Source organism: Terrapene carolina, unplaced genomic scaffold (genome assembly GCF_002925995.2).
Source record: "Terrapene carolina triunguis isolate 2854851 unplaced genomic scaffold, T_m_triunguis-2.0 Scaffold211, whole genome shotgun sequence".
Taxonomy (NCBI): Eukaryota; Metazoa; Chordata; order Testudines; family Emydidae; genus Terrapene; species Terrapene triunguis.
In genome coordinates this window covers 12,492,318-12,506,404 of record NW_020664562.1, presented here as the reverse complement: position 1 = coordinate 12,506,404, position 14,087 = coordinate 12,492,318, and the positions used below count along the sequence as shown (strand labels likewise).

Genomic DNA, 14,087 nt, shown 5'->3' with positions numbered 1-14,087 from the left:
TAACTTAGGTATCTCCCATCTAGTGCAACCCACATTAATCCAACATGAGCCAATGAGCTAAAGAACTAGGTCTAGCCACTAGACAGGGGACAAAGATCCACACTGGATTAGTGTGGGTTACACATTAGGAATTCATTGTCCAGAAAAAAAGTCATGGCTGCAGTGAAAGAAGGAATGCTATCTCTATCTCCTTTTTAATGATTCCTAACATCCTGTTTGCTTTTTTGACCGCCTCTGCACACTGCGTGGACGTCTTCAGAGAGCTATCCACGATGACGCCAAGATCTTTTTCCTGATTCGTTGTAGCTAAATTAGCCCCCATTATATTGTATGTATAGTTGGGTTTTTTTTTCCAATGTGCATTACTTTACATTTATCCACATTACATTTCATTTGCCATTTTGTTGCCCAATCACTCTTCAGAAGTTAATATGCAGCTCCTTGTATAGGCACCAACTCCAGGGCTGGAGCTACAGGCGCCAACTTTCCAATATGCCGGGGAGTGCTCACTGCTCAACCCCTGGCTCTGCCACAGGCCCTGCCCCCACTCCACCCCTTCCCAGCCCGTCCCCTGAGCCTGCTATGCCCTCGCTCCTCCTACTTCCCCCCCCCTCCAGAGCCTCCTGCACACCATGAAACAGCTGATCTGGAGGTGTGGGGAGGGAGGGGGAGGCGCTGATCGGTGGGGCTGCCGGTGGGTGGGAGACGCTGGGAGCAGGGTAGCCGACGTGGGGGGCTGCTGACGTATTACTGTGGCTCTTTGGCAATGTACATTGGTAAATTCTGGCTCCTTCTCAGGCTCAGGTTGGCCACCCCTGGTCTACACTATAGCAGTACATCTATGGTGCTACAGCTGTGCGGACCTAGTATAGATGCTTCCCACATTGATGGAAGGGGTTTTTCCATCAATCTAGTTAATCCACCTCTCCAGGAGGCAGTAGCTAGGTCAATGGAAGAATCCTTCCATTGACCTAGCCGTGTCTACACCATGGGTTAGGTCAACCAAACACAGTGCCAAGGGCACAAAATTTTTCACAGCTCTGAGCAATGCAGCTAGGCCAATCTAATCTTTAAGTTTACACCAGGCCTTAAACTGACCTGGTTCACCCATTGCTCCTACTAAAGAAGGATAATTACAGTTCTCTGTTCTGTTAACCAAAGAGAGGAAGTTTTAGATTAAAAATAGTAAAAAGTACAAGGAGCAAAGTGTTAAAAAGTAGATGCCAGTGTGAAATGTAGATTGTGGCAGAGAGCCAAGAAACTAAAAGGTGATTTAAAGAGATGTATAAGAAGAAAGACAGACCAGAACCTGGGAAATGAAACACTTGGAAATGGAAGGGTTTGCTTCATGGATGTCTTTCTTTTATGTCTTGCTTCTGTTTCATTTTTTATTATTTTGTAATAAATGCTCAAAGAGCTCTGGCACAAATTAGTTGATTTCATTTTAGCTGTGTCAGAAAATACTCAAGAAACACATACCATCAGCTCTTACAAGCGTACACAATTTCTGAATAGAAAAATAAAAGACAACAGGATAAAAAAAAAACCTTAAAAATGATTATGACAAACTGTTCAGATAGAACTATGCTTAGAACAACGTCTCCTGATGCCCATAAAGAGCTATTAAAATTGTACAACACAGTGAACTTCCTTACTTGCATGTAAGACACACACACACACACACAAAGTTTGCATAATGCTGGAAATCTAGTCTCTGCCTAGAGAGAATCTGTCCTAGAGTTTAGTCAATTTCTTTTCTATTTGTTTAAAAAAATCAATTACATTTTAGTAATTTCACTTGCCATAGAATAAAAACAAACAATCTTTCCTATTTCAAGTTGATAATGCCCAGACTGAACTAACTGGCAGACCAATTGCAATTTGCAGAAGTCTGAGGTAATGTATGCTCCCTTCCCCCCAGAGATCAGAGTGTGATATTTGCATATCCTCTTTTGGCCTTTTACAACACTTCCTGCTTTACCTAGTCAGTGAAAAATACTATACAAGGTGAAGTCCTGCGCAATGATTATTTAGCAAGAGGCTCCACCTCTGTAGTCATAACAAATAATTTTATATTATAATTTATGAAATTCTGTGTTCAATCACAAATGTGTCATTAAAAACTGACTTTACACACGCACACAACCTGTTGAATGAGTCTTGCCAGTTCATGAATCAGAGCTGTGTCTTAGCAGTTCATTGTAATCAAGCCTGTAAACTGCCTGGTATTAAATTGTTTTTTCCCTGTCATAGGCAAACAAAGATACAGTGAAGTCAGACAGGTAACAGCATTAGTTCCTAGTTTGATCTCCAGACTTTGTGGAGCCAAATTACTCTCCACCAATCAGTAATGAGCAATGAAGGGTAGTGTCTATGGGTTTAATACATTTTACCATGTGGGCTGGAACTCCGTAAGCCAGGGGTAGCGGGAGAGAATATTGTTTCACGAATACGGTCTTGTAAAAAAAAGCTACAAATCTATTCTTCAATATTATTTCCCTCAAAAGTGGGAATGTGTTTTAAGGATGTATGAATTTGTTGGAATAAAAAGAACATCCTTCTCCATTACCTACATCACCCCTTGGAGTATGTTTACACTGCAATAAAACACTTACGGCTGACTCAGGTCAGCTGACTTGGGCTCATGGGGCTCATGCTGCAGGTCTATAAAACTGCTGTGTAGTCATTTGGGTTCAGGATGGGAATTCACTGCCTCACAGGATCCTAGAACTTAGGGGAAGGGATAGCTCAGTGGTTTGAGCACTGACCTGCTGAACCCAGCGTTGTGAGCTCAATCCTTGAGGGGGCCCTTTAGGGATCTGGGGCAAAAATCTGTCTGGGGATTGGTCCTGCTTTGAGCAGGAGGTTGGACTAGATGACCTCCTGAGGTCTCTTCCAACCCTGACATTTCTATGAACCCAGGCTTGGGCTCGAGCCGGAAGATCTACACTACAATGTTGTAGTCCAACAGTCTGAGTCCCACTAGCCCAAGTCAGCTGAACCCAGACAGCTGCAAGTGTTTTATTGCAGTGTAGACATACCCACATGTACATACATGCTCTTTCTTCCATGCCATCCTTGAAGTCTTCATTGAACTGGCTGATAGGACACTAACATCTCATATTTCAAATTCCACTCGAGCCTGCAAGAAATGTATGCTTACACTGACAAGGTAGAAAGGCAGATGGATAAATATGAAATATGAAAACTTGCACTAAATGTTTCACACGCCACCCTTTGTAGATTGTTTGTCTTCTCAAATCATAATCTCTTAGGTGCTGGAATTGTGTTTCCTTATAGATGATCACAGTACCACTTGCATTTGGTGTACTACTTCAACACAAATATTCAAATAATAATGGCAGCATATAATAAACCTTAGTAAAACAGAACCCAAAACAAACTTTCTTTGCAATTCAAAAATGTTCAGTTCACTTTTGTTTGCATGTGCAAGAGAAAGGGATGGGACTGAAAAAAGAAGTGCCAAAATAAGACAAGAGAAGCTGTTCTTTGGAAGATTGTGGTGTCTGGCCCGAATAGAAACAGAAAGCAATAGAAGTGTTTCAAGAAGGCCTGTTTTAAAAAGATGTCTAAGCCAAGTGCTGCAAACCTCAGAAGGTTAAAATTGTTAATATGCTTTGGATAAACATCCAAACATGGAATATCTGAGCTGTTTGAAGCACACGCACCATTAATATCTTTCTTCTAGAGTTTTAGACATGCATTAAAAATTAAGCTAATTATTAAAAGAACAAAAATAGATTTTATCTTGCCTATCACCACATTATTTCAGTGACAGATTGTTTAAATCCTGTTTTATAAACCTTTTACACCACATCTCAAAATGTCTATTGTTTGGTTATCAACAGGTAATAAACCACAGATATAAAGAAAACAGCTTGGTAGCCTTATTTAACATGAATCTAGTGAACATACTTCCTGCTGGACAACTATACTGTAGACACTCTTTTTTTAAACTACAGACAACAATGGCCTGTACATAAAAACTAAATTTTGTTTCATTTAATTTAGAGATATGTTTAGCATCCTTACTGTTAGATACTACTCACACAAGGCAGACAGTATATTTTGCAAGGCTCAGAGTACACAGTTTATTTAAAGAGACCCTGTCAGGTTAAAAACACATATTTTAAAACCAAATTTCCTTACCTGTGATACTCAATGAATATTAAAAAATATTACTTTAATACTCTTTACTTTCTGCACTCTACTAGATGTGCACAGTGAAAATACGCTAGTCTTACTATTTCAAGTAAGTTTCACTTTCTGGTTCCTGCACATTAATTATCACAATGATACAATATGCAGTAATAGGTTTCCAAAAGACTAAACTAAGGTCCTGGTTATATCCTTCCCAATGCTGTTTTTCTCACATTTCAGGTAAGAAACTCCAAATTTGTGCTTACAGGGTGAAATACTGGCCCTATTGAAGTCAATGCAGATTTGCCATTGACTTCAATAGAGCTACAGTTTCACTTGCAGTGTTTCCATCAGATCATTCCCTTGGGGAGGTAGCTCTCCACCCATTCCTCAGAACAGGTATGGGGTTTGGACCAAAACAAATGTTGATTTCCTGGTGCTAGGCATGTGTTGGGAATTAATGACATTGCTGTTCTGCCTTTCTCTTAGGATAACAGATTTAAAGCCTGGGAGTCAGTAGCTGACCCATATCCTCTGGAGATGTCTCTATGCCTTTGGAGTAGTTTAATGGAGGAATTAGTGGTCTTGGGAAATGGATGACTTAATGGACCAGTTTCTCTAATTTCTTCAATTACAGATCACAAAATTGGTTGCCATCAAACCAACTCATACCTGACAGCCAAGTGGCTCAATCTGCTGCATCACAAGCTAATACATATTACAGTTATTATAACTAGTATCTCTCTCTGCAAGCAAATGGCTGCATTTCCCACATCCCCTTGTGGAATGTCACAATGCACAAGTTGCAGGAGGGATGGACAAGGGTAACTGGGAAAGATAGCAATAGCCAATTACTACCCAAATCCTCTGGGCCATGATCTTAGCGGGGAGCAACGCGTGGGCTCAGCACAACCTTTTCAGTGACTTGCCTCAGGTTCTTCTAGATTGATTCTAGAATCTCTTGTTAAGATGCATCTGACCAGTTCTTGGTTTGCACTGCATTGAAGGGTGCATGGCACTAACTCTCAGGTTTTCTAAACCAACTAAACCTGCTCCGAGGCAATGGTGAGGCTGAAAGTATGTGCAGAAGTGTGGAGTTGAGTAGCATCAAAGTGCTACAAACACATCTCTCCCTCTAACCATCTGGCTCTGGGCTGCTGTTCCAGCATGTTGAGGGCTCCCAATTGATTAGACAGCAGTTAAAAGGGGGAAAGCCTTCATGAGGGAGCATATCAAAGACTTTGGAACCATCTATTCAGTACTGAGCAGGTGGGTTTTCTTCCCAGTGCATTTTCATCATTGGCACTCCATCCACCAGAGGTCACAACTGCACATTCCTCCTTCCCTCCACCCCTCCAGGCAACAAGTTAACAGGTAATGAGGAGTGAGTTTGGTTTTCCTCTTTTAAGAAGTTGTGCTGTAAGTTGTTGATTTATAGGCATTTCTGCAGCACTTGTTACCATAGTTTCTGAGCACCTCACAATATGAAAGATATATCCCATTACCTCTAGTAGGTAGACCCCTCCACCTTTCTCCTCTGAAGCTGGTGTCACACAGTGACAGGAACTGGTCGTTGATTCTTTCTTCCCTGGGTGTCATTATAGTACGGTTGATTGGAGCAATGCCCATTTCTTAGCCCAATTTCCTGCAGACATTTGTGCACAATTGTTCACCTTTCCTAAGATGAAACCTATACTCTGTGTGCTCTAGTGTTCCAGCTGAGTGTAGAAAGCCTGGTGGGGAACAAAGAAAGAAAACAGACTTTGAGGTAAGAAAGAACTACCCCATTCAGAGGCAAGAACCTTGAAATGGTCTCGGACCACAGCAATGTCCAGAGCACTGGTGTGATGTGTTCATGCTACTCAGCTCCACTTGGGAGCCAGGTTGCTGCATTCTGTAGCATCTGTCACACTGGCACAGCCCATTAGGTAACGCTGATTGCAGTAGTCCAGATGTAGACTGTGCTAGCAGGACAGTAAGGGGAGAGATGGCAAATTCCTGTAATGTTTAGACCGACAGGTTATCAGGCAGTCAGGATCATTTACATACTCCCCCAGTTACTCAGGGATGAAGATGTCCAGCCATTTGAAACCAAAACAGACATCTTTGTACCAGACCTCTGCGTTTGGAATGAGCAATTCATGTCCCCCCAGCAAGGGGAAGGTAACATTCATTCCTGCTTACTGCTGAAGTTTCTATGGCTGGCATCCAGAGAGCTCCTTTTCAGAGGCTTTACTTCAAGTTTCAGAAACCACAGGTGCAAAATGGGAGAAGAGGTGACTTAGTTTTAAATCTTGACTTTTTGTAGCGGGGGAAGGATCTTATAACTGTGCAGAGATTTGTGGTTCCTATTCATGGGTGAGCCTGAGAGAAAAAATAGTGGCTAAGTGGCAAACAGCTTGGGAAGGCACTTAGGGTTTTCCTTGCATAGGGATGGTGTCCTTGATCTGATGGTCCCAAACAATCACGTTAGAGTGGTGGGGATGAAATTTGAACCAGGCAAGCATTATGTTAATATTTATTCAGATGTAATCAATTTGCAACCTATTGCTTTAAATCTAAGCTGCTGTATGTTTTTCTCTATTTCCCAGATTGTGGAATCAGTACATTTCCCCAGGTTATGATCTACCTTCTTTACACACGGGTGTGTCATTGCATAGTCATCCATGATGGGGGGGTTACACATTTCTCACAACCAGGACACTGTACTGGATGGGGAGTTGGTCTGATTTAGTATAGCAATTCCTATGATGTTATGAACCATTAACTGACCAGGAAACAATTGTCCTGAGGTATTAAACTTGTTTGAAAGTCTTATTTAGTCTTTCCACCCGTCCCATCTGTTTAATCATGCATGCTGTTCTTTGATGAGATTTCATTTCATTCACTTTACCCGATTCTTCCATAACATACTTCCTTTCACTGGAATCCCCTCATGAAGAAGAGACTCTTCCAATAGAATTCCTGACAAGGGAGATTTGTGACAGGGAATCTACAAATAATACTTTAAAAGAAAAAAAACCCCACTGTATTTAAGAGACATGGGATTCTTCAAAAGAATCCCTCTTTAGTAAGGCCTCACCCAGTAGATGTGAGGGCTTTTTGAGAAGCTACCATAGTTATACACATTTTACAAGTCTTTCCATTTTATGAGGTAATTACCCCAAACTCTGACGTACTGAACATAACATCCCAATTTTGTCTCCTTTTTTCAAACAAATGTGATATTCCTTCTTACATAAATTAAAACCATAGGACCCAGGCCTGCAGTCCTTACTCAGCCAAAGATTCATTTCCCAAGAGGACTGTAGAATAAGGCCCATTATGGGCAGGTTGTGGCTGGCTCCTTTGCAGATGTTCAAGGACGGGTGCACTAAAAGCTTTGCCCCTGCCCGCCACCCATGCAAGTCAGCAGAGGTGCCCGACAGGAGAGTGAACACTGCATTTCCTGAAGGTGTGTAGTGGTGAATGCCCTCCCCTTGCATGGGTGGAAGGTGAAATGGTTTCCAGGTGTTCTCACTAGAGTGGTGTAGTCATCCATTCCCCACCCAACTCCACCATACGCAATTATAGGTAAATGCTACTCAACAGGTGTGTGCTTATTGGGTGATATTCATATGCAGAAGAATTCACCTGGTTTCCCAATTCCTATGCACTGAGACTTAAAGTCCCACCTAGGCCCTGGACCTCTCCATAGGGGAGCATATACAAGATACACCAGTCATCTCCAAATGGAAAGGAGATTATACTAGAAACTTGAGACAAATGAACAATAAAGACCTTTCATACTGTATTTGGACTGCTTTGAATTTCTTACACAGAAGTCTAGGTTGGGGTTTTTTTTGTTTTTTTAAAAGGACATTTTTTTCAAGTGTACCTAACCAGAATAAAAAGCCCAAGCTTTTTGATTTTAATCATAGCTCCCTCAGTCCACCACATCCTTTGGCATAATTAGCTGATGGCTCTCTGAGTTAGCTCTGTGTGGTCTCTTACTGTCACATGCACTATAATGCCTTTCTGAACACATTTAAAATAGTACTTCAGAAAAAGAAATAAGCAAGAGATAAAGCATGTAGATGAACAGCAGTTTCTGATTAGAGCATTCACAGAGATCACTATATCTTTTGTTTTTATAAAAGCAACTAAGAAATTTTTTTTTTTTTTGCTGTTTATATACAAATACTCCTGTCTTCTGTATCCAGTATTTTCTGTTTCTCATGTTCCAGGGGCGTAGACCAAGGACATTTGCGGGGGGGGGGGGGGGGGGGGATAAAAAAGAAAGACTTTTGAAGTTATTATTCCTGCACTCAGTGGGACTCCTAGAACAGTTTCAGCAGGCCCAACAGCCAGAGTCATGCGCACACACACACCTACAATATGCTGCACAATTGCCCTTTTTCTGCCAGGGCCTCTTCCCTGATGTGTAACTGCTATTCAGGACTGAATAAAGAATATGTTGCTGAAAAACAAGTCCGAACAAATGTATCATATTTCCACATAATAGCTAGTTTCTCTATGTTTTTCCTCTAGTAAGTCTATTGCCATTACTGTAAGTACAAGTATTATTCATTTTCCTGCTCAAAAAGCTTGATCCACATGCAGGAATATTTTACACTTTTTGTTGAGAAACATTTTTTTGCAATCTGTCATTGCTCTAGTACACATGCCAATTATGCCTACCAAATTAGATAAGATTACCTCCCTATGTCTAGTATTTATTTCCTTTAGGTTCCCTACCCTTAATATTACCATTAATTTGCACTATCATAGTGCTTAGGAAGGCCAGTCATGCAGGACTGGCTCTAGGCACCAGCAAAGAAGCACATGCTTGGGGCGGCACAATTCCAGGGGCGGCATTCCGGCCATCCATTTTTTCGGAAAAATCCACCAATATACGAAAAAAATAATACGTCAAGATCAAAAAAATCTCCAGTAGTGCGATAGGAGCGTGACGTGAAAAATATGATGTCACATCATGACACGGTCACTCATAATGTGAACATGCGTAAATGTGTAAACGTTAATGGTTATTGATTAATTAAATCAAGAATCACAATTACTTGTGTGTACTGTGCCGCCCTATCAACGCCATTCACGCCAATTTCCATGTTGCGTCGGTGCCAGTGGTTATAGGGCTAAAATGCCGGGACAAAAACAAAAATGACTTTCCAGTGCTGCCTACCGGCAACAAAGAGAAAAACGGCAAAAAGAATTAGAAAAACTATCTCGTACTTCAAATAAGTATTTTTTAAATGTCGACATTACCGGTATCAGTGGCTTCTGGTGAGCGCAGTTTCTCAAAACTGAAATTACTAAAAAATTATTTGAGGTCCGCCATGTCTCAAAATTGTTTGTCAGGACTCACATTAATTTCAATTGAAGGTACCATTGCAAAAAAATTTGATTTCACTGAATTATTAAAAGACTATGCAAGTATAAAAACCAGAAAAATTCAGTTCATATAAATTCTTTTAATTTATGAGAAACTGGGCGCACCGGAAGACACTAACATTTTTCATTACAGTGTATAGTTGAACCCAAATTGTTTGCAATTGTGGTTTTGTTAAAATTAAATGAGTACACTAGTAGGAAATTGTTTTATTTCACTAACTACAAATTCTCGGTTTTCATTTTTTTACATTTTAAACAGTCAAAAAAAATGTGCAAAGTGCAAACATGTGTAAATGCCCCCCCCCCAAAAAGGGGGGGGGGAATGGCCAAATTTTTTTGCTTGGGGCAGCAAAAAACCTAGAGCCAGCCCTGCAGTCATGGACTAGGACCCCACTGTGCTAAGCGCTGTACAATCATAAAACAAAAAGATAGTCCCTGCCCCAAAGAATAAAGCAGCTTCAATTGATGTCAATGGGAGCTGCTGAGTGCTCCATTCTTTTGAAAACCAGGCTACCTATTTAGGCACTTAAGTTAGGGTTTAAGAACCTAAACTTTAATCATCCATTTTTGAAAATTATGCCAAGTACCTTGACTGCTGCAAATTCCAAGTTTCCCTGATGGCAAATATTTAGCTACCTATGACAATTGGCCACCTGCACAGAAAACCAAGGGTTGCCTTCTATTTGTAAGGCATTGGCCATTCACATTCTGAAAGCCTAGAGTGATTCTGTAATATGATTTTTAACAAATTAACAGCATGAACCCTCAAGTAAAGGGAAGTTGAAATGACCTTGTTTATGGTGGACACATGGATTATGAGCTCTGGGGATAACAAATCACTTACTGAAATCAGTTTATAGCTAGTAACCAGAGCAAGGAGGATTTGCATATAGAACAGTAACTGCAAATAGTGCACACTTAGCACAAAATATGCAAAGAATTGTTTATGGCGTTACAATTGTGTGGGGTACCTTAACTTTACACTTCCATCCTTTCAGAGATTTTTAAAAAGCAATGTGTAACTAGGACAGCCCACTCCAGAGTGCCCTCTTCCAGCAGGCCACAGCACAACAAGTGTGCATGCCTCAGTTTCTCCTTTACGGTCCCCAGAAATCATCCAAACAGTCATTCTTAGTGCAAATGGCCCTTGGGGGTTAATTTATTAAAAAAGAAAGCCCCATGCACATAAATGATGACAAGAGTCCCACAACCATAATCCAGAATTCCCCAGCATGGTCCAAATAATCCATGCCCCCAAAACCCCACCTCTCCAGCACAGCCCCGGCGCCCCTTGGCAATACCCCAGCTCTGTCTTCTCCTGTCATTATATCAGGACAGTCACCCTGGCCCATCCAGCTGGAGTACAACCCCACTTTTCCCAGTGGGGACCCCCACACCATTTCTGCTGGGCGCATCCCTCACTCCCCCAGTCCTCTCACAATTCCTCTGCATCCAGCTCCCCACCCCTGGAAATGTCGATGGATAAACTCCTCCTTTGCTTCCCTGCCTTCAACCTTCTCCAGTCCTTGGCTCCAGCTTTCCCACTTAGAGCCAGCAGGCATTTCCCTCCACTGCCGCTGCTGCCTTCAGCCCTCTCCAGCCCTGGCTCTCTGACTTGGGGACATCAGCCAGCAAACTCATCTTGCTGCTGTCCTGCCTTCAGCCTTCTCCCAAGAAACACTTTCTGCAGTCCCCTGGCAGTTCTTACCTGCCCTTCCTGACTGAACCAGTCTGTTCTGACTCACTGGGACCCTCTTCCCTTGCTTCCTTCAGGGATTTCCTCTCATTGGGCCTCTCCCTGGCCCTTTACAGACCCTACGTGCTGCCTGCCTGGCCCTGGGAGCACTTTCTCTGGCACGGGGCACTGGACTTTCTCAAAAGTTACTGATACATATTTACAACCTTAACTGCAGCTTAATGATATTTTGGTCTGGGAATTAAAGTATATTCAGCACTAGTTTCCAAAGTTCATACACTTACAGTATTGCTATTATTATATTTGTCTTTTGGTAGCATCTAGAGGCCACAGGCAGGGCCCCACTGAGCTATACACTGCACACAGATAACAAAAAAGTTAGACCCCGTCCCACCATTTACAATCTTAGCATAAGACAACAGTTGGACACAATAAACAAACAGAAGGGAGAGGAGAGGACAAGGTTACAGTGAAAAGATCACGGTCCCTCTTATAAACAACAGTCACAACACACGAAGGCCAAAATCCAGCCCCACTGAAGTCAATGGGAGCTCACTCCAAGTGCCTAGTCATCGTGAATGTTTTGTAGGAATCATGGCAGGAGTGAATTAAGGATAAGAACATTAAGAATTTACTTAGGGCTTCTGGTTTTCAGGTTTTATTAATTTCATTTTTCAGGATTCCTTTTTAACAATGTTTAGCAATGTCCAAAAATCCAGGGGGCGGGGGAAGGGTCATAGATTCATAGATTCTAGGACTGGAAGGGACCTCGAGAGGTCATCGAGTCCAGTCCCCTGCCCTCATGGCAGGACCAAATACTGTCTAGACCATCCCTGATAGACATTTATCTAACCTACTCTTAAATATCTCCAGAGATGGAGATTCCACAACCTCCCTAGGCAATTTATTCCAGTGTTTAACCACCCTGACAGTTAGGAACTTTTTCCTAATGTCCAACCTAAACCTCCCTTGTTGCAGTTTAAGCCCATTGCTTCTTGTTCTGGGCTGGGCTGTCTCTTTCTCCATACTGTAGTGAGTAATCCCTTTGTAATGTTCCCTAGTGTGCATTAGTAGAATACTGTTTCAAACAACAGTATGTTAAAGCACACTAGGGAACCGTTAGCACACACCAGCAGGTTCCACAAGGACCAATTAATGCACAACACATTAGTGCGTTTTAGAAATCACACCTCCGTCATTTACATTACTGTTCCGCGTAGACAAGCCCTTAGATACAAGTAACCATTTCCAGTGTTTATTGGAGAAACACCTCTTTTAAAAAAAATCAGGGGTGTTTTACTGGTGTTTATCGGTTAAAACCTAAAATCAGAAGCCCTAAATATACTCTACAAGTACCAAGTGTCTATTAAAACAAACGATTAAGTCTTCCAATAGATGTTACTGCCAATGCTACCTTCTTCCACCTTTCCTTTGCTCAGTAAGTGAACTGTATGTGGAGTGTTTCTGTGACAGGACTGTGATTTAATAAGATCACGTGGACACCATAGGATAAGAAAACATTAGCTGGCCTCTAAGCTGATATATTAGTGGAGAACACATGCTTTAACACTTCCGCATGGACGCTGAATCTGCAATCTGAAGGAGAGACTGTGGCCAGAGTTCTGCATGGTGTGCAAAGGGGTGGGATGGGAGGAGCACAAGAAGCTCTCCTTTTTATGCCCCCCAGGCAGGGGCCAGCCATAAATTCAGTCACACCACTCACCTGATGCTCCCCACTTGTGCCCCCACAGCAACTGGACAATTTGAAGGTCAAAATGAAGGTGAGGGAGTTGGCAGGGCTGTAGCCCCACCCCTTCCAAGCCAGCCAGCAGCGGTGGCGCTCTGTGCACAGTACCCTTTTAAGGGTGCTGAAGTGGGTGTGCTCCCCCTGTGCAGTAGGGAGCTCCAGGAGGTATCATGGGGCAGTGCCTCCCAGAGCTCCCACTGGGGTAGTGCAACTGTACAGCACCCCTACAACATGAAACTAGGCCAGACAGGCACAACTGCACTGTTAGCAGATAAAGATTACAGAGGTAAAGAATGGAGTGGGATGCACTCCTAACATGCTCTTGTAGATGGTTTGTGAGAGTAACTCCAGAAAACAGGCAGTGTTATATTGTGAACACAGGTAGGCTCAGTTCTATTGTAAGCTGCTGATTATTTTAAGAGACAGTCTACTGAAAAGGCAAACTCACGTCCTCATCAAATAACCTACATGAAATTATTAAAATTTGTAAGTCTGAAAGTGGCATAGATTATCTAGCCTATTGCACTACAGGTCTAAGGTCTGTTTCAGGTGGGCCTTCCTGTTGTTGTTAACAAGGCTCTCAGAAACTGTCTGGGGCACTTCAAAACAGCCAAAATGCATCTAGAGGAAGTCAGAATTACTGTAAGTATTAGGCTTCTATATCTATTACCGCCAGCTCCCCTCCCACCCTTTCATTCACATACCTACCAACACAGTTTTCTGTGCTGTTATTCCGGAGAGCAACACCACAGACTCTTGTTAGTTCCTCAATAACATCACAGCTCTGATGAACCCGTGTTTCATGTGCTGTAGCAGAATGGAATAGAACTGTGATAGCATCAGCGGAAATGCTGTTCTTTGATGACATTACAGTGAAATGAGTGACAAGGCATCACTGCAGAAAGGAGGCAGTGCCCTCTCTGCTTGTGGGCAGATTCCAGCATCTCCCAAAAAGGTAAGGATGGGTATACTTGGATCTTGGTGGGGCTATCGAGTTTATATACAGGAAAAGCATACCAATCTGTTTCCATCCCAGCTAGCTTGATCAAATATATTGTGGACATGTCTTGCCTTTTTAACACAATCACAGTG

At 42.2% G+C, this 14,087-nt stretch overlaps 1 protein-coding gene across 1 annotated transcript in view; it reads right to left on the bottom strand.

Annotated features, from left to right (window-relative positions):
• The window catches only part of LOC112115860 (receptor-type tyrosine-protein phosphatase C), a 151,895-nt gene extending 138,032 nt beyond the window's left edge, over nt 1-13,863 (bottom strand). The window contains exon 1 of the mRNA XM_026655755.1: nt 13,704-13,863. Coding sequence (XP_026511540.1) covers nt 13,704-13,863 — 160 coding nt within the window. The remainder of the gene's footprint in view (nt 1-13,703) is intronic.
• Between the last annotated feature and the right edge of the window lie 224 nt (nt 13,864-14,087).